This window comes from Arachis hypogaea, chromosome 15 (assembly GCF_003086295.3).
Source record: "Arachis hypogaea cultivar Tifrunner chromosome 15, arahy.Tifrunner.gnm2.J5K5, whole genome shotgun sequence".
NCBI classification, from domain to species: domain Eukaryota; kingdom Viridiplantae; phylum Streptophyta; class Magnoliopsida; order Fabales; family Fabaceae; genus Arachis; species Arachis hypogaea.
This window is the reverse complement of record NC_092050.1, coordinates 148,193,565-148,217,980: the sequence shown is the minus strand read 5'-3', so window position 1 is coordinate 148,217,980 and position 24,416 is coordinate 148,193,565. Positions and strand designations below refer to the sequence as shown.

Genomic DNA, 24,416 nt, shown 5'->3' with positions numbered 1-24,416 from the left:
ACAAAAGAATAACTCAAATACCTTAGTATGGTTTATAGTATTTATAGTTTTTTTTGGGTTAAATTTTAAGCTTAATTTATTTTATACAAAATTTGTAAAAAAAAAAAAAACAGAAAATAATGTAAGATAAACTTAAATTAGATAAGTATAATTTTTTTAATTTAATAAAGAAAAATACTATATTTTTTTAATTAAGTCTTATACAAAGTTTTAAAAAATTTCTTTTTGGTCACCTAATTTTTATTAAATTTTAAGCTAATTCATTAAAAAATTGTAAAAAAACACAAATTTTTAAAATAACATCGTAAATTTTGCAAAAATAACACATACATAAAGTCTTAAAAAACATCACATAAATTATAACTAGACAAAGGACACTATACTATTAATAGAAGAAAGACTTATTTATCAAAAAGTACTAATGTTTAAAGGTTGAAAAATGAATACTTATTGGGGATTTGGTTGAAAAAAAAAATTATTCATTTAGAACTAATGATGTTTAAAATAATATTTTTTTGGCCATTTCAAGTTGTATTTTATTTTAGTTAGATCAAATAATATTTATACAAATAATTAGACATGTAGAATTTATTCTTGAATGTGTCAAATATTTGTTATTAATTCTTTTTAACACCAAAAAAATATATTAAAATACATTTTCTTCTAATATAAGACACTTATTATAAAAATGTGTTTGTGTAATATATACGGGCTAACTATTTTTCTTGCTTTTGAATCAATATAATTTTTTTATTAAAAAATATCACGTAAATATTAAAAATTAGTTTTATTTTTTTTGTTTGACTATTTTTTTGAATCAATATAATACTTTTTCTTTAATGCTCCCTCATCCATATTATTATTTTTTATAAAACTCTTTTTTGTTTGTTTATATAAGTTTTTTTTATCATTATTGTTATTTCTTTTTGTATAAAATAAATTTTTTGTTTTGTACTATGATTCTATTAGTTCTATTAGAGTACTAAAGAGTACTGAGAGTATTAAAAAAATATTAAAATTTATTTAAATATCTGAAATAGAATTATAAGATAAGATAAAATAATTATTTAAATTAATGTCTTTTTCTGTAATTTTTATCTAAAAAGTAATTTTGAATAATGTAATCCAAATAACATTTAGCAGCGGTTATGGCGCCGAATAGCAGCGGTTGTCAATTCGCTGGAAGATAGCGTATGGCTAAACTTTTAGCAGCGGTTAATAGTAACCGCTGGAATAACCGCTGCTAGATGATATTTTGCTGGGATATGTTTTTGCGGCGGTTCTAACCGCTACTAAACCATAAGCTAGTCTACTTGTAGATGGCAGCGATTGTTAACTGCTGCAAAATGCCATCTGTCAAAAAGCTATGTTTCTAATATAGCAGCGGATTTGTAACCGCGGCCAAATGTCATATTATAGTTTTTTTTGTTGTTTAAATTCGAATTTTTATATATAATCATTATTTTAATTCCTTTTACGTTCTTCCACTACGTAAGTTGCTTTAATTTATTAAAACAACCAACAACTAATCAAACTAAAAAACACAATAGAACAAAAATATATACCCAAAAGTCAATCATTATAAGAGAAATTTGTCTTCAGTGCATCAATGTCTGTAAACTAGAAATAAATAACTCAAAAGTCATTAGACAGTGAACAATTAAAAATTGTTCAGATTCAAGTGTTTCTATTTCTGTTGACTTGATTCCACGATTTTTCATTCAGATCATTAGTGCTAGAATATCATCTTGCACGAGATAAGGTCGGTGCACTTCCCAAAACTTCCAGATCCGCAGCTACGTCAGGTGGCAAATCATCTCCTTGTTGCTGGATTAGGTGTCTTAACAAAATTTCCATTGTCTGTCTCTTTGCTTTTTCCTCTGCTGCCTCTGCCTTAAGTTCTGCAATCTCCTTCTGATACTCCTCAATTTGCACACCGGAGTCTGACTGCTGTGGAATATTACGAAAACACTGAGTGGGACATGGTCCGAAACCCAGTCCACAAACTCGTCCTGGGTGCTCCTTTCCAAGAACTTGTGCGAGGGAATCATTCTGTGAAAGCTCTTTGTTGGATGCGTCTTGGCCCTCAATATGCTCAATTGCTTCCTGCAGACATGCGAGATTCGGAGTTACACTAATTTTAAATCTACAGTTGTAAATCAAAAAGAAAAATGAAAATTTAAAGAACATGACTTACACCAACAACACGCGCATCTTCATTTATATACGTGCCATCCTTTTTTTTATGAGACATAGTCCATATCTCTCCTCTACCAATAGGTCTTCCTTATCGTTGCTCCTATAACATTCATGTAGACATAATCATAGTTAAAAAAAAAAACTCTATATTACAAAAAACTAAGCAAAAATATGAAACTGAATTTAAATTGATTACTTTTTCGTATTTTTTTCTAGCCAATGTTTTAGAACCTCCGGTATGTGTGTAACATTGCTTTGAACGGTTTATAGCATTTTTTCTGCACTTCTCTTAGTATACAAACAAAAAACCAAGAACATAAATGTGAACGGGATAAATTAATACGTTAGAAGTCTAGGAAATAGCCATGTACGATTTCGGAAAAAAAGCATAAGGTAAAGGTATTTTGGGTAGAAGTTTTTCTACTATCACAACAAATACAGGATATTTAGCAATAATTCAGAGGGTTTGAACATGAATAGAATGAAAAATCAATTGAATATTTGTACTTTTGTCGAATCCTTCAATCAATATTCAAGAAACCACTTCTAGTGATTTCCATCTATTCCTGATGGTTTATGGTTGGCATTTTGCTCAAAAATCCTTTTGCTATCATAAAACTTATGAAACAAATTATTTCTTGTGTTCTTCCAGTTTCTTCCTATTCTTTGTATGATTCTCTGCTTTATTCTTCCTCCTCCATCATCCTCATAGTGAAAGACTCACTACAAACATTTCACATCATAAGTAAGCAAAATCAATTAATGTGGATAATGTTACACTTGGTGGAGAATTCCAAAAGGATCGCATTGATCTAATTCTTATTGATTTCTATATTTTTCTGGAATCTTTTTTGCGTGGATGATGCAATCCCTTAGAAACTTTTCACCATCTCTAAACTTCTCTTCTTCATGATCCCTTTAATTTGTAAATTTAAAAAATAGCTTTAATAATTCTTAAGAATGGTATACTGTAAGTATAAAGTATTTGCTATCCTTTTCTTCTATGTATTTCAATCTTATATATACCTAGTCATCCTGAATTTTTTAGCTTATAGATTCTAAGTAACTGCATTTCTCCATACAATTTGATATATGGTTATTTCAATTATATATAAATTACTTACAAAGGTGTATTATATTTTAAACATTTTTTGGTAGGTTCTAGCTTATATATGGCTGGTTTAATGCAACAAATATGTCCTGCAATAGGTTGTTAATTAATCTAATCAAATGATCACTCCCAAAAAAATAAATATCAAATTCAATTGATTTCCAAATGAAAAAAGGATACTGGTAATGAAACTCATCATAATAATGTAACATATATTCAATATATTATCACCATATTGTCTAATCTGGAAGCCTTATATCCAGTAATAGTCAAGCTTATTCAAATTTACTATTTAATGTGAGGAAATTAATGCTTGTACAACAGATAACATAATAAGATGCATGATAAAGATTTTCTATATTATAGTGTGGCCCGAATCACAAAATCATCAACCAATCACGTCGGTTTAGAATTTTTTTAATTTTCTTTTCACATTTAAGCAAATGTTAATTTAATTTTTTGCTTTCATTGTGCATGGAGATTTGGGGCAACTACGTATAATTCCAACAAATGAAAACAAAAAAGAAGTCAAAACTTATAAGCAATTAAGCATGTATTTGAATGATGGGGTGAGAAAGGGATATATTATGATATGATAAAAGCCTTACTATTTAAAAAAACTGTAAAATTACCTTAAACTGGTCAAACACGTGCTCTTTGATGGCCTTGTTCATTATCTTCCAACTTTCTTCACAAATTCGTAACTATTGAAATCATCTTCCAAACTCCAAAAGAACCCGCTTAATAGGCCAGCTACCTGACCAACTTGTTGCAACTCTTTGTTATGTTGGAGTAGATCTTCCTTTCAGGAGGAAGTGCTAATGCCTCCTTAACCGTCAGATCCATCTTTTTTGTCACGCCATTTTCTAATGGAGGAAAAAAGTGTATGACATTAGAGTTACAGAGAGAATTATAATTCAAGGAAAACTTTAAATACGATTTTTAAAATACGAGCAAAAAATAATACCGATGACATCAACTTCCCAATAATCGGTGTCCATTTTTTACCTGATGGCGTTGCCTTGATGTTCAACTTCATGTGCGGCAAACAAGTCGTCGACATGGTCATCGAACGACTCGACTTTATCCTTCTCTGGGTCATAATCTTCATCTTCTGAAGAGACATCTGCAACTTCATCGCGATCCCAATGCTCTGTGCGTGTTGCAGGAGCTCGAGTGTCACCCATGTCACTCGATGGAGCCAACTGTCTTTTATTGTGTGGTGGTCGAAATAGTACAACATTAACACGATATTGTCAAGTACTGTTGCGGGAATACGGAAGTGGAGGCGCTTTAGCACGTCGCTGTGCACTTGAAGTATTAGCTCCCGTATCTGTCGTTCCATCCTTGTGTTATAAACAAATTAGTTAGTAAATCAACCAACCTTTTACTATATACCCACAAATGAAATTGACTAAAAATCTATCCTAAAATGCAAATCAACTTTATCATTATCATGCCAGCATTGCTTAACTCACCAAGGTGGCTTGGGTTTGATTATCAGGGGCAGCAATAGTTCCGGCTGCACTACTAACGGTGTACCGGGTTTTCTAGGCATTTGATTAATCCTTTACACAGCATAAGGTCATTAGCTAGTTAGTAAGAGAACGACAATGATAGAACTCAAGAGTACACAACACTCAAACCTTTACCGACAGACTGTTGTTATAAACATACTTTTTTAAAAAATACAAAGTATAAGTTAAGTTTTTTTGTTAACTAAGTAATGTATGCTTGGGTACCATTATCTGATTGTATTTTCTTTTTCAAAAGATATTTATTTGTTCTAAGATTTGTTCAAGTAATGAAATACAAAAAATAGAACATGAAAAAAGGGGAGAGGTAGAGAAACATTGAGAATTGTGCGGTTCTTGAAGTTACATCACAAACAATTGAAACTGTGTGTTTGAAGCATCTTTTTATTTGTTTCGTAACACTAATAGTGTAGTGAAGAGCTCCAAAATTTTTAGAATCTAGATGGGAAAAGAAAAATAATAAATAGTTTTCACCTAATCCTTCAAAGGTTTTGATTGGATAAACCCTATCTCTTTCAGCCTTTTATGCGAACTGGGATATCTGCAATTGAACACGTTTAGCTTTCTGATAGAGGCTTTAAATATGTAAACCCCATTCAATTTCAAAGACGTAAAATAAATTCAAATTAATTTATCTGCCTATACTATAAAATTGAAATGAAATTAGACAAATATTAATGTTAACTTTGTTATAAAAGAATACGAGATAAAATTTGTAATTTTACCTGGGGAACTAGTAGCTATAAGGATTGGAAATCAATAATTTTATTTGAGACTCTTAAAATTCATCAACTTAATAAAAATGTTGTTCTCTGCGATATCTATAATTTTGAAAAAATAAAAGAAATTGAAGCTACATTTTTTACTAATATTTACAATAAATTTGGTTTACTAATTAATGTTGAGTTTAGTCACTAGTAATTAATCAAACATGGACCATGCATTGGTATAATTAAAGAATAGGAATACATGGAGCATATCAGCAACAAAGACAAGAAAAGTCTCAATTCTATCACAAAGGAGTTGTGGATAAACAAAGATAAAGAAAGACCCGTGCCTAAGGAAGGATAGGGACCAATGAATTATTCAACAGAGCACTTCCTTGGAGGACCATGTCCATATATATAAAAATATCAATAATACATAGACAAAATAGTTCACTCATTATTAAGTGTATTTGAAAGAACGTGTATATAGATCCTTTAGGAATTAAAGGAGTACGAAGTGGTAGGTATCATCTTCTCATACACCTTTTATATTTATTAACATATGAAAACAAAAATATAGCTTCTGAGAATGTAGATTCAAAGTTAGTTCTTTATTTTTCCCCTGTTGAAAAAAAATTAGGGGTTATTCAAAATAAGATTGACTAAGCACACTGAAATAAGAAAAGGCTAGTAAATGCATTGGTAGAAAGGAAAACCAAATCGCAAAAAAATTAAAAGAAAAATTTATTGACTATAACAAGTAGTGCCCAAATTCCAATATTCCGAAATCAAGTAGTGAGGAGATGCATAAGTAGAAATCTAATGCAATAAGCAATTCTGGGAAATCATGTTATTAGATGGAAAGAATAGATTGTGTTAATCATAAAAAGGAAAAAAAAAACCTTGGTCAACATAAGCTTGTTGTTCGGTCAGATAAATAATCATAACTATCACAAAGAAGCAACATTGAAGGAGGAAGCTACGGAAAGAAATGCATATCTCCGGTGAAGGAGAGGTTTCATAGACTTACTTTTGTTGTTGGATGAGTGACCTTGGAGTGATACCAACGGAGACTGCATTGCCGACGATGACCAAGGGTGCGACGCCAACAAATCTAGGAAGACCAAGCGACGAAGAAGGGGAGATGAAACAATGGCTGATGACACTTTAGACGGGTGGTGGCGGTAAATGCTGGTGGTCAGGCGGCGATTGTGGCGACGCTTTGGAACACGAAGAGGGTTGCAGCTCTTATGGTAGGTTTAGCCGCTTAGCAGGGTTTGTTAGCTTAGGTTTAAGTTGGGTTACGATTTTCGCATTTTAGGGGAAGGAAGCGGAGGTGGGTGAAACTAACCCCTAAAATCTTGATAACTTTTTTAATTCGTTTCATATTATTCTCTATCAAATTATTCGCTGATTAGGAAATTATTTGTTTTTACCAGCCCGTTTTCTCACATTAATTATTAATTCCTTCTTAAAAATTAATTCTGAAAGTTACATGATCTTATATTTAAAAAATAAGATTAAATTTATCCGAAATTTATAACACGTTTTTTTCATTTGAATTTCAAAAAAGATATCTAGTTAGTTATATTTTTTGGCTTGAAAGTCTATATAATTACTTGCACTCTCTCGTATAATCACAAACATGGTCATACTAGGTAGTCTTCTTCTTCTCTTATATGAATGTCTATCAGTGTTTATAATTTTCTATTTTTTTTTTCACATTTACCACTCATCCAGGTATCACCTTATCAGTTGTAAATACTTATTCATTCTTGCCTATGCATCTATTAATATTTGAAAATTACGAATCTCATTACAAAAATTGTTTCTACTTAATTTTTTTCCCGTATGACTATTTTGGTTTTTTGGACTACTTATGTTGTATTCAAAATATGGACTTAACATTATTATATTTTTTTATGATTTAAAAAAAAATAATAAGTAATATAATCTATTTTAAGTTAAACAAGGTAATTTTGTTTTGTATAGTTTTTTTTTCGATTATTGTTGTTCTATGTAATGAGTGACAATGATTAATTTTTAATAGATATTTAATGTCACTGACCATTTTGAATTTATTTTGGATTGTGATTGTTGTTTGTGAAATATTAAATTAATGTTAAATTATTCAGACTTCTTTTATTCTATCTTTCTCCATGGCTTTATATGAAACAGACTTCTTTTATTCTATCTATGATTATTCTTGGTCCCAAGAGGCCTGGTAAGGACATAGATATCTATTTGGAGCCCTTGGTTGATGAGTTGAAGCAACTGTGGGATGGTGTTGAAACTTATGATGCTAACAAGAGAAACACTTTCAACATGTGCGCGGCACTAATGTGGACTATCAGCAACTTTCCGGGGTTGAAAAATTATCTGGGTGGAATACACATAGTGGGTTAGCGTGTCCTACATGTAACGTGGACGCTAAGGTTCAGTGGCAGACATTCAGTTAAAAATGGTGTTACATGGGTCATCGCCGCTTTTTGACTCAGGGCCATAAGTATAGACTAGACCGGAATAGATTTGACGGGCAAGTCGAAAGCAGAGATCCACCGAGAAAGTTATCTGGAACGGATGTCTTGAGGCAACAATCTAATGTATCGGTTTCATTTGGGCAGCAGTCAACTGTGACAGCAAAAAAAAAAAAAGACGCAGTGGTCAAGATGTAGATCAAGAAGACTCGCCCTGGAAAAAGAGGAGTGTGTTCTTTGACCTTCTGTACTAGGAGGATCGTATGTTGCATCATAACCTTGATGTGATGCATATAGAGAAAAATATTTGTGACAATGGGGTCTTCACTATCCTAAACGATAGTGCCAAATCAAAGGACAATCTTAAAGCGCATAAAGATTTACAAAGCATGGGCATAAGGCGTGAATTGTGGCCGGGTGAAGGTGGTAAATATTCTTCAGCAATATTCACAATGTCGAATCCACAAAAGAATGTGTTCTTGAAGACTCTACAGAACGTGGTCTTTCCAGATGGTTACTCTAGTAATACGGCTTGTTGTGTTGACTTGCGACAGCGCAAGTTGTCTGGGTTGAAAAGTCACGACTGCCACATTATAATGGAACAATTACTTCCTATTTTGGTGAAGAATGCATTGCCGGTTCCGGTGTCGACTGTGATTGCAAATTTGTCATCATTTTTTTGAAAACTCTATGGGAAAGCTGTAAACCCTATGCAGCTTGGTGACCTTCAAAATCATGTTGTAGAAACTCTGTGTCAGATGGAAATGATTTTTCTCCCATCCTTCTTCATTGTCATGGTTCACCTTACGGTGCATCTCGTTGATGAAATAAAACTTGGTGGCTTGGTACATTATCGGTGGATGTATCCAATAGAAAGGTTAGCTCGCTAATAAACTCCTTTAATACATTCAATTCATTTACTTGCGTATATACTGAGTGTTATGTCCTATTTTTATAAAAGGTATCTAGGTCGATTGAAGCAATACGTGCATAATAGGGCACAAACAGAAGGCTCAATTGCGGATGACTATTTATCTGAGGAAATTTTGACTTTCTATTCTAGATATTTGGATAATATTGAGAGTAGAATCAATTGACCAAGGCGAGTTGATGATCAACATGTTAATGTCACCCAACATTTAGGGGAAACTATGTTTCCAAATATTGGAAAGGCTTCGAGGGTTATTTCACATTTTGGACTCTCTCCAATAGAAAAACATCAGGCTCATTGTCATATGCTTGTCAATTGCGAGGCCGTCGTTCCGTTTCTTGAGTAAGTATGCACATGTATTTCCTAAACACGAGCATAACTTTTTTCACCCATTGAGTAGTAGGACTAATTTCCTGTTGTGTCATAAAGTCAATTTAGGGTAGAAACAAAACGAAGATTACGGACTCAAACAAGGTCACAATCTAAGATAGACAGTGTTGTGCATGCAGAATTTTCGGTTGGTTCAAGCATGAGGTTCCTATAGATTTAACTTGACCAATGTCTTCTTTTTACAATTTGAACTTTATGAACCTCTATTTTTATATAAACGATGGATGTTATGGTGCTAGGTTCCAATGGATAGTACGCATCATTCGAAAGAAATGAAGTTGCTAGCATGCGGTCTCATACTTCAGGCAAGACGTTTTGGGGCGTACAACGTCAATGGGTACAAGTTTAGAACTATCGCAAAGGAAGACGGGCTAAAAATCCAAAATAGTGGAGTTTATGTATCATCTAATACAAGAAGTTATGCAAGCATGTGTGACAATAGAGTGGCTGTTGATAGTGTTCCATTTATAGAAAAATTGTGGACATTATTGAATTGAATTACAGCTGTCATTTCACAGTGGTTTTGTTCAAATGTATTTGGGCTGATACAACCACGAGCAGACGCATCAAACAAGACCATCTAGACCTTACCAGCATTAATTTCACTCGTCAGATACACACCGGTGACCACGAAGACGATGAACCGTACATATTGGTATCAGAAGCTCATCTCGTATACTATGTGCATGACAAAGTAGATAAAGACTAGAGTGTAGTGGTTCATATAAAACCACGAGAATCGTATGACATGGGAGGAGATTATGAAGAAGTTGAAGTGACTTTTTCTCAACAGCCAGTGTTGAAGATGTCAGCAGCAGGTGATATCGGTGATTTACAGTTGACAAGAGATGATGATGCAGAAGACCCAACAGACAAAGTTAATGAGAATTTTGATGATGTGGCACAGTGAAAATATGGAAAACGTGAACGTCATTTATAGAAGATCTGTGTGTGATTAATAAGTTTAATAGATCATTATGATGTACGTAGTTTGTTGGTTACACTACTATCTATATTTTCGTATTTCAAATAAAAGTAGTTTACCGTTTCTTTCCACCTTTTGTTGCTAGCAAAAGATAGTTTACAATTTAGTATTTATGTTGATTTTATTATTGTTGGTCTTAATTTCCAGTGAAAAAATAATGATAGTGAGTATATTAATATCAATTTCTATATTGTTACGACTGACCAATATAGTAAACATAAAATGGTGGTGTAACAGGATAAATAAAACGGAGAACTTCTCATCATGATGTGCAAGCACAACATTTGCTAACGAAATGGCTACAGCCTCTCCATTTTCTTCATTAGAACATGCAATTACTGTTGCTAGAGACATATGGTTTCGTAAATTGAATATTAAATGTTGGTTGGAGGCTATATCAGGATGATCTTGTTCTAACGAATACTTGAAAACGGCGAGCGAAGTTACTATGCAGGTTTATTCGTTAGCCATAATCTTAAACTTGTGTTAAATTATATTTTGAATAGCATAAATTTTAAGTTGATATATGCTAACAAATTTGATGCAATAATATATATTAATTTAGTGTTCAAATTTGCAGGAACTTGATGAATGTAGATCAATGTACGAGGAGAAATTCGGGTATATTTTTGTGACATGTGCAACTGGTAGAATCTCTGAAGACATACTTGATGAATTAAAGGTTAAAAATAAATATCTAGCATAGAAAGTGCATCATAGAGAAACATTCATGATTTACAAAAAAGACCATGAACTATACATTTTATTGTGGTGCAGATGCGCCATAGAAACACGCATGTTGTTGAGTTGGATATTGCTTCAAAAGAGGAAATAAAGTATATAGAATTGCACATTACAGAACTTCTTTCCAAGAAATCTGTCCAAACTATTGACAAAGGAGATGGTAGTTGTTTATCTTATTTTTTGTTTAGTTTCAAGGTTCCTTAGCCATGTTAATGCACATTTTTTTTCTAATTACTAGCTAATGACCTGGGAATTATCACTTTCATGTGAGTAGACTTAGATTGTTGTATGCATGTTGATATTTTCAGTGTCAGCTGAATATTCAGGTAAAATAGCTAATGACACTCTAGATGAGGCAGAGACTGATTCCGAAGATAATTTAGATGATATCTCCTTCGGTGGAATTGATATCTCCAGGCAGTTTGAGCTCAATAAGGCTGCGGAAGAAGAAAATGAAACCTTATACGCCCAATAAAGAGAACATGATGTACATGCTGTAAAAAGGAGCTTCAATCTAAACAAAAAGCTATAGCTTGGAGATAACTTATCAGATCTATTATCACGTGAAAGCTGTAGATTTGTGATAGAGTATTTCTGGCCAGGTCAATACGATGTTGAAAAGAAATTTTGACTCAATACTTGGTTGTCTACTTTGGGAATTCTAATTTTTATACTCTATTAAACTTTGTTTTGACTTTAAAAATTTAGATGTTAACTTGATTTTCTCTTTAATGTTTATGCTTGATTGCAAGTTTAACAGGCGCTAATAGTACACGAGAAAACGTAATTCGTAAATTTGTGCACATTAATTAATCACTATATGTTTTTTTAATTCATTAATTTTTTTTTTTACTTAACACAAATCCAAAAATGTATGTAATGCATTAAGTTACAGTGGTTGAAACATTTTTTTCAAAAAAAAAAATAGTGAGAAGTTAAGTTGATTTTACAAGGCAACGTTTAAGTAAACAAATTTGATAAAAAAAATATATTGCAGCGGTTGGAAAAAAACCGTTGCAAAAAGAGTATATTATTTTTACAAATCGACATTTTGTGGCGGTTAAAGCAAAACTGCTGCAAAATGAGAAGCTTTTGGTAGTCCCTCCCTAATCCGTCGCAGCAACCGCTACCAGATCACTTTTAAACAAAATAAATTTTGCAAAATTAATTTTATACAAATTTTCGTTTACAAAAGTCAATCCAACACACACTCAGTGGTGGCTGATTTTATATATATATATATATATATACATAACATGCTTTTTATTTGTTTATTAACATTTTTTATAATTTTATACGTAAATCATACTAGAGTATTGTAAGTTATCTTTTTGTATATAAATTATGTTACCCCATAGTACTTTAGTTTAAAAATACTATAAATCATGCTACTCTGGAATGAGTTATATTGAATTTGAAAAGCTCAAAACTCTGGGACAATTTATATGCATTTTTAAAATGAGTTCAATGTATAAATTGTGTCTTAAAATGTGGTAATTTATATATTATCAAAAGCATAACACATTGAGACGATTTATATATTAACAGAAACAAAAAATTCACGTTTTAAAATTTGGTTTAAGAGAATTTAAAAAATATTGATTTTCTTTTATTTTATTTAAATAAAAAAGCCTAACGTTTAGTTAGTTAAAATATAATGTCGTTCAATAAAAAATTCAATCATATTGTTATATATAAGAATTTTGTTCATCAGTAACTACTTGAGTTTGATCTTTTAGAAGGGATGAAGACTTCCAATGATATATGGCATGATTAGTTATTATATTATTTTAATAAAATTATGCTACTACGTGAATACTAAAAATAATTATTAAATTAATTTTTTATATAAAATATATATTAAAATATAAAATATATATTAAAAATAAATTAAAAAATATATATTTTTATATACAAATAAATAATGATTAATTTAGTGATTAATTTTTTTAAAAATTTTAAAATAAAAATATTGATAAAATAGTGATAAAATATAATTATCTTTAAATTTGTAATATTTATTATTTATAAACTCTATTATTTTAATTTAATAATAATTATTTTATCATTTTATTAACATTGTCATTTTAGAAGAATCTGATCTAATTTTTAGTATATACATAATTTTTTTATTATATAAGTTTAGATATAACGAATTTCAGTTTTCCATACATTATAAATTTAAATGCATAGATAATGTCTGTTAGAATATTTTAATTCAATATTGCAGTTAATATATTATATTTGATAACTTAAAATGCATATATAATCATACCCTTTAATTAAAAATTCACTAAAAAAAATATTTAATTAATCAATTATATTAAGTATATATATTAAAATTAGTTGTTAAAATTTGTTATTAATATAAAATACATATTAAAATATAAATATATATTAAAAATAAATTAAAATAATAAATGTATTTATATATAAATACATAATTATTAATTTTAATATATAAATAATATTTTTGTTAATCAATATTGATAATTTGGGAGACAGAATGCTAAAAAGATCTAAGAAAAATAATTGAAAGGTTGAGAACAACTATAACACACGTGTCCAACAAACTCTTTAATAAGGCACTAGTATTCCTAGATGACATGGATTAATGAAAACAATTCATACACTGTTATCTCATTATTATTACGAGAGGTTGATGTTGATGAGTATATCATAAATCACAATCAAGAATGAACTTCATACATATAAAGTTTCACATTACTCTTACAAAATAACAAAGTGGGTGCCACTCAAATATGTTGTCTCTTTCCACTTAATTAACCACTTAGCCCCACAGGGCACACAACATGAGCCAAATGGCATATTTCATTATTTTGATGCTGACAAAATATTTATGATTAATCATATTATTTGTAAGTGCAAATCACTAATATAGATAGATAGATACTTAGATAGGCTTATAAAGTTTTCTCAGAGTTCGTAATTTGTGAGATTACTTTAATTAAGGCCTAGTTAACATATATATGTTTATGCAAGTTGATATAGGTGATTAGGTGTAGTTAATAAACTTAGAGTCGAGCTACGCATTTAGGATTAGAATTTTTTTTAAATTACGGAATAATTATTCATATTTTTTCTTTTCTGCCGACAAAAATTACAGTCCTTACTCTTGTTAACGTATATATGCTTTACCTATTACTTTATATACGAGACATGTAATTTTATGTGAAATTATTAATAAAAACAATAAGAAGTTTTCAACAAAAAGAAGAAAGAAGGAAGGATAGTTTTAGTGTGAGTTTGGTTGGGAGAGAGAGCGAGAATAGGAGAAAGTGTAGTCATGTGTTTAGTTTTTTGTTAGTAAGTGTTTTGAGTGAGTTATTGAACCAACTTGATTACAAATAGACTTGTATTAGCAAAAATAGTATAGGAAAAAAAAAACAGCAAAATCATCTTGAAGCTTTCATATAAAACTTTAATTATGCAATATAAAATAATAAAATGTTTAACAAATTGCTTATGCACTCATGACTTATTGGAAAGACATTGTCTTTGCTCATTTAGTCATGTAAATAGGAAGGAAAAGAATTATGATGTATGTAAGACAGTATCTTAATTTAAAATGAGGAGGCTTTCTCACCAATTTAACATACTTATCCTTCTTTCTATTTTGAATTTTGATTAGTCTGCCACTGTGACCACTTAAAAGAAGAAGTATCTGCTAATGAGTTATAGCACAAATGGCATAGTCTCTCCATACTCAATTAAGAGGTTGCGGGTTTGAGTCTCCTATCTTTGATTAAAAAAAAAAATTAAATAAAGAAAAAAGAAAAAGAAAGAAAGAAGAAGTATCCTTTGAAAATTAAAATAAAAAAAATCCATAATTATAGGTCATATATCTAACTACCATTTCCATGACCACCTTCAGTAGTTTAAAGACAATAAGCAAGAGCATCACACTCCAGCAGATACTTTTACACAGGCCAAATCAAAACTAACAGCAAGTATAACTACCTATATATACCAATAATGTACCTTAGCTTATATTATTTATCTCTATAATCCCTTCAACTCTCCACCATTTAAGCCGAATGAAAATTCATAATCCTCCAACTTCAAACTCTTAGTCACGTAAGCTTTTATTTCAAATTTGCTTACTTGAACACTCAACTCTCAAGGCCTAAACAAACAAATATGGATGACCTATAAAATTAGACACATAAAACTAGAGCAACAATTCAGAATATGCAAAGTGTACAGAAATTGAAATTCAAAATCAAATTACAATGAATAATTGAATTCCAATTTCCAACAATATACAAGCTTTGATAATAAAAAAAACACACACACATACACAGACGCACGCACTATACAATGTGTAAAGAAGATGAAAAATAAAACATAACAAAAAAATGCAAGTATATATTATTGATGCATGGGCACACATGATTTGAGCAGAGCAGGTACTTTATTGTGCAGAGTACATGAAAAAAAGATGCGTGCTCTTTCTTTTTTTCAATTTGGTGAATATTAGATGAATTTTTTGTTTGTTCAGATGGATTAGATAATTCCTAATTTTAAGTATTTTAAGTATTTCAGTAGCACAACACACCTACGCTACACAATGCACACTCATCCACACACAACAATTAGATGAATTCTTTAAAATTTGGTTTTTATTTTATTAGTAAGGCCTTCATGTAAACAAGATTAAGAGCAGCAGCCCAAAAAACTACTTTTTTTTATATATATATTTTCAATATATTAAACTGTATAAAAAATTTTAAAATTTTATATTGTTATACTATTAAATGTATTCTTAAAAAAATCTAATTAGTCATTTCAAATTATTTATGACGCCTTATCAACTTTCGCAGAAAGATTTTAATTAAGAAGTCAAATATTTAAATAAAATGATTTACAAATAAACATTTCAAATAGTTTCATTAGTTATTCAATAAATTGAACCTAAAAGAAGAAGAAAGAAAGAATAACAGATTGTTTGGATTGAGGGAATTTGAAGAGAAAAAAAATAGGAGGAGAGAAAATGGATGGAAAAGTAAATTTTTTATTGTTTGGATGAGAAAAGCAAATAGAAGAAAAAAAAATTAATATAAGACCTACTAAATTATTTTCTATCCACAAATGAGATAAAAATGAATAGAAATATGACAAATATAAATAAAATTACATATTTATCCCTTATCATTAATAAATTATAATTTATATATAATATAGATAAAATATTAATGTAATTTTATATTATTATGATTTTTTTTCTCATTTTTCTTTCCATCCAAACAAAAAAAAATTTTTTTCTCTCCATTTTCTTTCCATCTATTTTCTCTTCATCCAAACAACATACAAATAACTCTAATTTTCCTTCTATTTTCTTTCCTCTCATTTTCTTTCCTCTTATTTTCTTTCCTTCCATTTTAACTCTAATCTCCTACTAAGAGATTTTGACTTTAAATATTAGAATCAACAAAATATTTTTTCCTGAGTAGCAATACTCTTGAGGGAAATATTACTCATTTATTTTTCTTCCATAAACAGAATTGATACAAAGCAAAAATAGCAAACTTTGTAATATGATGACTGACCTATGTTCAACAAAACTTTCAAAGTAAAGCTCCCTTAATAGATATATAATGTTGAAATAAATATATTGGAGATAAAAGATAAGATCCTTTCACTAGAGTCTACAATATAAAAGAAAGCTATACATACTATAATAAGCATCTCAATAGAGAATGCTCAACTTGAATGCAATAATGCAGCCTATACACAAAGCTCAGACAAGACATTTATATTTAGCAACTTATAACATGGTAGAACAAAATGTCTAAGCTAAATGGTTGAAGACAATTTAGGTGGACATGGTGGAAAAAAGACAGATCCACCTTGTTTTATGTTATTGTGTAGAATCATTTTATGTTGTTGTCTTTTGGTGATTTCAGGAACCAATTTGGCACCTCTACTAGACAAGCTTATATGCACTTTATCAAATGGAGCACCAAAACAACCTCGTCATGTTCCAGGCATGTTGTTACCCGTGCTGGAAAGGATTATGAAGGCGCAAACGACCGAGAGCGAGAACACCGATAGCCACGTGTTCTCCGTGTACATTTCCATTGCGTCGGTGAATGAGAACCGTGCACGATTTTCGGCCCAGTTCCGAAGCCGATCGGCCTCAGCCGCATACAGTGCTCTACCCTGAAATGTAAGCATAGGCTGCAGTGTAAGTCCTTGCTCAAAATATATATTTCCATTAGCTATATAAAATTCCATTTATTCTAGACAAAATTCCAGTTTAAGCAAAAGGGTTACACTAAACGACTCAATGAGCTTCAAGATTTTACATACATTAGCTATCAAGAGAAAATTCAATTGACTAACAACAGCAAATACTCTCTTCGTTTCAAAATAACTCTTGCTTTCACTTTTTTTGGTTCATTGAAACATTAATGTATCTAGAATCTAGATAGATTAATGTTTCAAAGAACCAAAAAAAACGAAAATATTTTGAAACGGAGGGAGTAGTTTCAATGAAATTTTAGGACTAATTATGTTTGGAAGTATTGCAAGATCTGATTCTTCTATAAATTACTTGTAGTACAAGAAGAAATGAATAATATTGGTATAACACAACAGATCAATAGAGAATCACCCTTACCTCATCATCGAACCAGCGACCTCGCCGTAACCATGCAGTTACCAAAGCAAGTAAAATTCTTGGAGGTGTCAAGTAATTGATGGCTTTGCCTGTTCCCTTAATGACACGCATCCGTGGAACTAACGTTCTTGCAACAGTTTCCGGAAGCTCGCAGATGATGTTAAACATTTGCCTGTTTTGGACAGTTGAGCCACTGCGCACAAGCCGAAGTTTGGACAATTAAGCAATACTCATTCAAAATACAAGGAAATTCTCAATTCTTGGAGAATGACAGAATCGCCTTTGGCGAAGATAAAGAAAAGGTGACTCCTCACATGAAGTTGACACGTATTATGTTAAAAAATCGAGTCAAACATGTCAAACTATCTAACGGATTTCAGTTATATTCACATGAAAATATCTGCATGCGTAGAGCCACCGAAAGAAAAATATGATGGAACTTTCCAAATTCACAGGATTCGGAAATAAATCCAAGCAAGATTACGATTCCACGAGAATAGCCTTGTGACAAAAGACATACCTTAAAAGCAAATCTGTAAGAACCATGCCTGGAGATGCCGTATGAACACCTACTTTGGATCGCTTACATTCCTTCAACAATGATCCTTGAAGTTGCCTAAGACCGCATTTTGTAGAACCATATCTGCACATTAATTGTAAGGGACAACAAATTGTAAGCATCATTGGCAACACCATCGATCATGACTTTACAGGAACATATGTTTTCTAGAAACTACTTGCTCCAGAGAATTACTCACACAGCTGTGAGAGGTGTGCTGGAACCACCGGAACCGGCACCGTCCATGTTAAATATGTGCCCTGCCCTGTTTTGGTTTCTCATAATACGCATGGCTTCTCGAGTGCAAAGTATGGATCCGACCAAATTTGTTGAGACAATCTATAATTATTAGAAACATACCAAGAATGGATGAGTATTAACCTTGTCCAAATTTGATTTTAACGAAATGAATAAGGTACTAGTCATCAATAATTACCTGCTTAATGTCTTCATCACTAAATTGAAGCAGTGGTCTAAACCCTTTATTTGTTCCGGCATTGTTTATCTGTTGAAGAGTTTGAATGACAAAATCCAAAAGATTAGAAGCAAAAACATAGAAATTGCATTATCAATTATATAAGGAATGCTTAGATGTTTATCAATGAGGAAACTTAAATTTCACAGAAGAGATAATAGAGTGCAAGCAAAGCCAAAGCCAATTCAGATATATAAATATCCATTCAAGGCATACCATCATCACATTACTGAATGTAAATATCACAATTCTCATCTCTATTCCAAATACTAAATTGTAAAGCCTATATGAAGTATGAAATATGACACATGCTCAAATAAAGTAAGGGATACAAGTTTTCTTTCATAGTCATACTTTTTGTATAAATAAATGCTTAGACAATATAATCCCAAAATAATAACTAACAAACAAACAACAACTTAGCCTTATCCTGCTTGGCAGGTCCAAGTGCATGGATCAAACAATATTGTAGTTCCCTATCAATTATCATTACTATAATTTAATCCCAAAACCAATATGTTCTTATTAGCTTTTACAACCCAACATTCAGTCCCACACAACATTCTTCTATAGTGCTTATTCATAAAACTCAAGATTCTCAACGGCGAGAAATCGAGAATAGCCACAACACTTACCCAAATATCAATATGTCCAAGCTCATTTACAGCAAAGTTTGCCAATCTTTGCACATCTTCCGGCTCGCAAACATCACAAGCAATGCCTACCACTTTTGCATGAGAAAGTTTCGTCAAAGATGAACCAAACACATTGGAAATGCCTTCCTTTAGGTTTTCCTCCAGCTCTTTAACAGTTTCTTGCACAGACTCGGGGCTGCCTTCACCAAATGCGAGCACCGAAGCAATAGCATGGTGTAAGTAAAACGTAGTACATCAAAACTAACCAAACATTAAATATAGTACTCTGATCTCTTAAGAAAACCAAACAGTTCCCCTAATAGAGAATACCACCTGCGAGAGGTAACAACGACTCGGTCTCCAGAAAGAAGGAATTCGCGAGCCAGGGCTTTCCCCAACCCCCTTGTGCTGCAGCAAATCATTCAGAACAAGCAACAAATAAAGCAATGTCATACAAAAACAAAAGATAATTGTATTTTAATATCATTAAAGTAACTTCTAACTACTACTAACATAAGTCTGCACAACTTCATTGAACATAAACAATTATGGGAATCAAATACCAATAATTGGAGAAGAGGCCTTAAGTTAATGTATATACCTGCCAGTTATTACAACATTACGTGGACCAGCACGACAATGTTCCTCCAAAACCATGTTAGCACCAATCATTGTCCCAATGATAATTCCTCCAAGCCAGCTATACCATATAAGTGCATCCAATTGACTATCTCCACCTTCACAAATATAATAACAAATGCATATTAGAGCAAGGAATTAAGTTCTAAGTGCTTACAATGTAACTAGAAATTAATCTCTTAGAGCAAATAGATTTCCATACACATTTTTCAATTGGGAAACTGAAGTTGTATGAGGGCCAACCTGACATCTGAAATCCAATTGCAAGGATGACCCCAGTGCTCATCATAGTCACAATATACCTTCCAATTTGTATGGCAATCTTGAATACAACACAAGATAGAAATAAGAAAAAAAGGGGGGCAATTTTGAATAGTAATAACTAATAAGATGACTATATTTATTAAAAAAAAAAAAAACAACTTACTGATGATAGCACTTCCTCAACCTTGACGACAGCTTGGCGATACTCATCATCTGATTTGGAACCCATCATGAAATTCCTCAATAGAATAGACCTGAGTGAGTTCCAAAACCCACCTACCTTTTTGTCTTTCAATTCATCATTTTTCTTCAAATTTCTAATCTTTTTGTCCTTCAAATCACCCCCATCTTCAGTCCTAAACGCCCTGCACTGTTGCTTCACATAAAGCCCTTCACAATTATGCCCAAAACCAAGCACCCCAAGTGAAGAACTTGAGGAGCTGCTCCTATGAAACCTTGTTCTGTGTTGGTTGCTGAAACTCTCTGGAAAAACATGGATCTTCATAACTGTAGCCATAGTTAGAATTCAGCAGATCCAAAGTTCATGGAACAAACCACAAAAGAAAATGTTAGAACAAGTTTGGTGAATACTGAAAAAATAAGAAAAACTGTTGAATTTTGAGTGGCTTCGTTCAGGTTTATTTATTGTTATCCATTGTTGGTGAAAAATGAAAACAATGTTTTTGTAATTTTGTGGCTAGAGTATATGAAAAGAGAGAAAATATCTCAAGGGAAAGAAACCACCGATTCAAGTGGGACATGTACAAACGTAAGAAGGAACTGAGTTGAGTGTGATGACCACACGTTACAGAAACCTCATCTTCATTGGATTGGTTGACACGTGGCAATGTGGGTCTGTGTCCACCTCACTTTTTCAGTTTTACTTTTTTTCCCACTTCTACCTTCGAACTGGAGCTGGAACAGTATTTGGATTATGATTACAGGTAAAAGACAATGTTGAAAGTTCTAGTTTCGATTTAGTCCTAACTAGAGAGTACTTATTTGAAATGTTAATGTTAATCTTTTTGTTTTTCTTGATTAAAATATTATTTATAAATTTTTGCGTGAACTCAGCAAAATAAAAACATTGGGAAACTCTTTTAATGGAAACAAAATTTGCCACCATTATTAACGTGAACGTAACGATAAATGTTATTTAGATTTGAAGTGTGTGTTACTGTTTACATTTTTAGTTTTTTACAAGTTGCAGCCATGTTATTATCATGACATAACATTTATTTCTATATACTTTAAAAAATTATGAAAAATAAAACAATTACTGATTACGCTTTTTAAATTATTTTTCATTGCTTTTTCTAACAGGTGATTGAATTATATTGCCTGTGGAGAAGGAAAAAGAAAAATGGGGAGAAAATAGAAAAGAATGAATGATGCGAGATTATACTTCAATATTATATATATGTGGTGGCAAGAAAATTTGTTTGGGTAGGCATGTTTTCCCGCCGCATTAAAATGCAATTGTGGATATAAGTAGAGTGTCCCTTCAAATAAAAAAAAAAATTATGGTGCATTCCGTTTGTGTTTTTATTTTTTGTTTTATTTTTAATATTTTTTATTTTTATTATTTTTATAAAATCTAAAAAATAAAAAATATTTTAAAAAAATACAAACCAAACGTCCCCTTAAAATTCATAATTATAAGAAAAGTCTCTTAATTGTAATAGTAGTATAGTGCTGAAAAAGGCTAAGCTTAAAATATTGTCTTAATTAATACAGACGAATATTTAGGGGGAAAATGCATATGAATTCAGTTCTTAAGTTTCTTTGGAAAAAAAAAATTCTTAAGTTGGCAAGGAGGATGATATATATTGCTCGTTTGTTTCTGTAGTCAACAAGAATACTTTTGTAGAAGCAAAAACAAAAGAATGTTTTATATTTTGATATATTTATAGGAATACTTTTTTATTATAATTAATATCAATTAATTATTTAATATGATAAATATATAAGCATTTTTTTCATGTAAAATTATAACAATTTTACTATGTTTACACAATTACACTTTTTATAATAATAATACTGTTTTAACATCAGTATTTTTTTAATAATTAAATATGTGTTTTCTTTATTTTGTTAATTAACAAATAATTTAAATATATAATTAATTACTAACAGCTATACTTATATACGAGTGTCAAGATAAAGTATTTGGTATATGGTGTTTTTTAAATTATAATAATTTATAAAACATGGTTTTTTTAACAATTATGAGGTATAATCATTTTATTATATACTTACTTATTATTATAAACTATAAAATATAATGATTAATTATATACTAACTATATTATCTTTTTAATAAAGTTTTAATTAAAAATATTTTTAATATATAGTAGCATGCATATATATATATATATATAGTAAAAAAAGGCCCATTTAAAAAAAGAAAGAATTTTTCGCAATTTGGGTTTTGTAATATAGGACGGACTGCTATCCAAGATATTAACGGTCCGATAGAACTGCTATTAGTCCTAGGCTATTAATGGCCTTGACACCTTAAGATCAAGGAACCCCCGAACACGGAAACGAGGCACCAGCCTTTTGATAGGGCGAGGTAGATCTGATTGGACCAGAAAGCTGAGGGAGCCCCTTTGTTTTGATTGATGAGCTCGGTTAGCGGGCCTTATGAATCAGAATAGGGGGAGTCAGAAGCCTGAGTATATATATATATGTTGGTACCTTTGGTTGGTCACAAATTTAGGTCATGAGGATAACTTGAAAAATATTTGAGAAAATATTCAGTTTGGTCCTGAAATTATACTCGAGTTTTAATTTAGTTTTTAAAGTTTTAATTTTTTCAATTTAGTCCCTAAATTTTTAATTGACTCTGTGACGGAAATTATCACAGGAACTAACGTGATTAAATTTTGAAAAGTTTAAAAATTAAATTGAGGCAATTGAAATTTTAAGAACTAAATTGAGGCTTGAATGTAATTTCAGGAACTAAACTGAGTATTTTCTCAAAATATTTCAATACTTAAGTTAGTAGTACTTTTTGGATGATTATAGAGAGGAGGACGTAGCCTTAAGATTTTTCTCTTCCTGTATTATATTATTGTCACTAAGTAATTATTAGACATTTACAACCTTGAGTATATATTTCAGTATCACAATTTATCAATTTTTTAAGTTATAACTCCATTCATTTTTCTAATATACGTTATTATCCTTGTGTTAAGCTGGTAACATATCAATTTCATTTTAACCGGATTCTCAGTATACTATTCTTGTCTAGAAAAGTACTCTAACTTAGGTTTTTTACTTACGATTTTATCAAGTGAATCCGAATTTAATGGACTAATCCCATTTGAATTTTTTGTTCTTCTTCAAGCGGTTGTAACATTTTTTAATTTTCGAATCGTCAGTTTTCTCTTTTTATCAATCAATGCTGCATTTAATCTTTATTAATAAAAACTCCTCTTTAATTTTACTTTTCATTTTTATCCCTTTCTTCGAAAGAAAATCTTTTCTCCTATTCGAAGAAACCTACAACCCTTGTGAAAAAAATTTTAAGTTCTTTCACTCTTACAGTGCTATTGGGTCTTTTAAAAATGGTGTACTTGTCATTTCTGCTATACATTTGCAGCAATACCTTTTATTCAGGTATGGAAACTTAATTTTTCTGTTCCACTTTTCAAATTATATTTGTTATTCTAATTCCATCAACCTAGATGAATAGTTTATTGCCCCTATTTTGATGGTTTTATGTGATTATAGATATGTAGTTTTATAATTTAGTCTATCAAATATGTATGTTTATGTTTTAGTAAGGGTACCACTATTTAGCTCTCCTCTTACTTTGAACATTAGTGAAATTTAGAAAAAATCGTAGAACTTTTTCTGGGTTTTTTCTGGGTCCCCTTAGTGTTTTATGGAACTTTCCTTTTCGTAACGTAGTGATGGTGCTCCTATAGGTCTATCCGAGATGTCGAGGAAGAAGATAATTATTGATTGCGAGAGTTGATATGTCGTCATCTAGACCTGCTCTAAATCCTAATCCAACTTGGCAAGTGGATCCTTATTCCTGGGTTTTGGAAGAGGTGAAATCTCCTGCCTCCACCATCATCCAAGATGCACTACAAGAAAAACGCTGAATATCGC

At 31.0% G+C, this 24,416-nt stretch overlaps 2 protein-coding genes across 6 annotated transcripts; both read right to left on the bottom strand.

Annotated features, from left to right (window-relative positions):
* Positions 1-1,562: 1,562 nt before the first annotated feature.
* On the bottom strand, positions 1,563-6,915 carry LOC112751203 (uncharacterized). Of its 5 annotated transcripts, none has more exons than XM_072217188.1 (8): positions 6,583-6,871; positions 5,320-5,386; positions 4,789-4,878; positions 4,319-4,656; positions 3,943-4,176; positions 2,396-2,922; positions 2,198-2,299; positions 1,563-2,106 (listed from the first exon to the last, which is right to left on the bottom strand). In XM_072217188.1, exons 3-5 carry the CDS (start codon positions 4,866-4,868, stop codon positions 4,064-4,066), a joined length of 531 nt encoding a protein of 176 aa, XP_072073289.1. In that variant the 5' UTR covers positions 4,869-4,878; positions 5,320-5,386; positions 6,583-6,871; the 3' UTR covers positions 1,563-2,106; positions 2,198-2,299; positions 2,396-2,922; positions 3,943-4,063. The 5 variants fall into 5 exon arrangements, with proteins under 5 accessions (XP_072073289.1, XP_072073291.1, XP_072073292.1 ...); XM_072217190.1 differs by having other exon boundaries at positions 2,396-2,487; positions 6,583-6,839; XM_072217191.1 differs by lacking the exon at positions 5,320-5,386 and having other exon boundaries at positions 6,583-6,900.
* A 9,750-nt stretch (positions 6,916-16,665) lies between these two features.
* Positions 16,666-21,090, bottom strand: LOC112751202 (probable chlorophyll(ide) b reductase NYC1, chloroplastic). The gene is made up of 10 exons (XM_025800261.3): positions 20,458-21,090; positions 20,274-20,352; positions 19,993-20,128; positions 19,725-19,799; positions 19,392-19,587; positions 18,718-18,786; positions 18,481-18,620; positions 18,243-18,365; positions 17,723-17,915; positions 16,666-17,262 (listed from the first exon to the last, which is right to left on the bottom strand). The coding sequence occupies exons 1-10, from the start codon at positions 20,809-20,811 to the stop codon at positions 17,077-17,079; spliced, it is 1,551 nt and encodes a 516-aa protein (XP_025656046.1). The 5' UTR covers positions 20,812-21,090; the 3' UTR covers positions 16,666-17,076.
* Between the last annotated feature and the right edge of the window lie 3,326 nt (positions 21,091-24,416).

Bases quoted from the DNA above. Each gene is read 5' to 3' on its own strand.
- LOC112751203 (XM_072217192.1), bottom strand. From the start codon at position 4,868: ATGCCTAGAAAACCCGGTACACCGTTAGTAGTGCAGCCGGAACTATTG. The intron at 4,657-4,788 runs GTGAGTTAAGCA...TTATAACACAAG, and splicing joins ATCAAACCCAAGCCACCTTG to GATGGAACGACAGATACGGG. The intron at 4,177-4,318 runs GTAAAAAATGGA...TTCCTCCATTAG, and splicing joins CATCAAGGCAACGCCATCAG to AAAATGGCGTGACAAAAAAG.
- LOC112751202 (XM_025800261.3), bottom strand. From the start codon at position 20,811: ATGGCTACAGTTATGAAGATCCATGTTTTTCCAGAGAGTTTCAGCAAC. The intron at 18,787-19,391 runs GTAAGTGTTGTG...ACTCTTCAACAG, and splicing joins TTGGACATATTGATATTTGG to ATAAACAATGCCGGAACAAA. The intron at 18,621-18,717 runs GTAATTATTGAT...TAATAATTATAG, and splicing joins GTGATGAAGACATTAAGCAG to ATTGTCTCAACAAATTTGGT.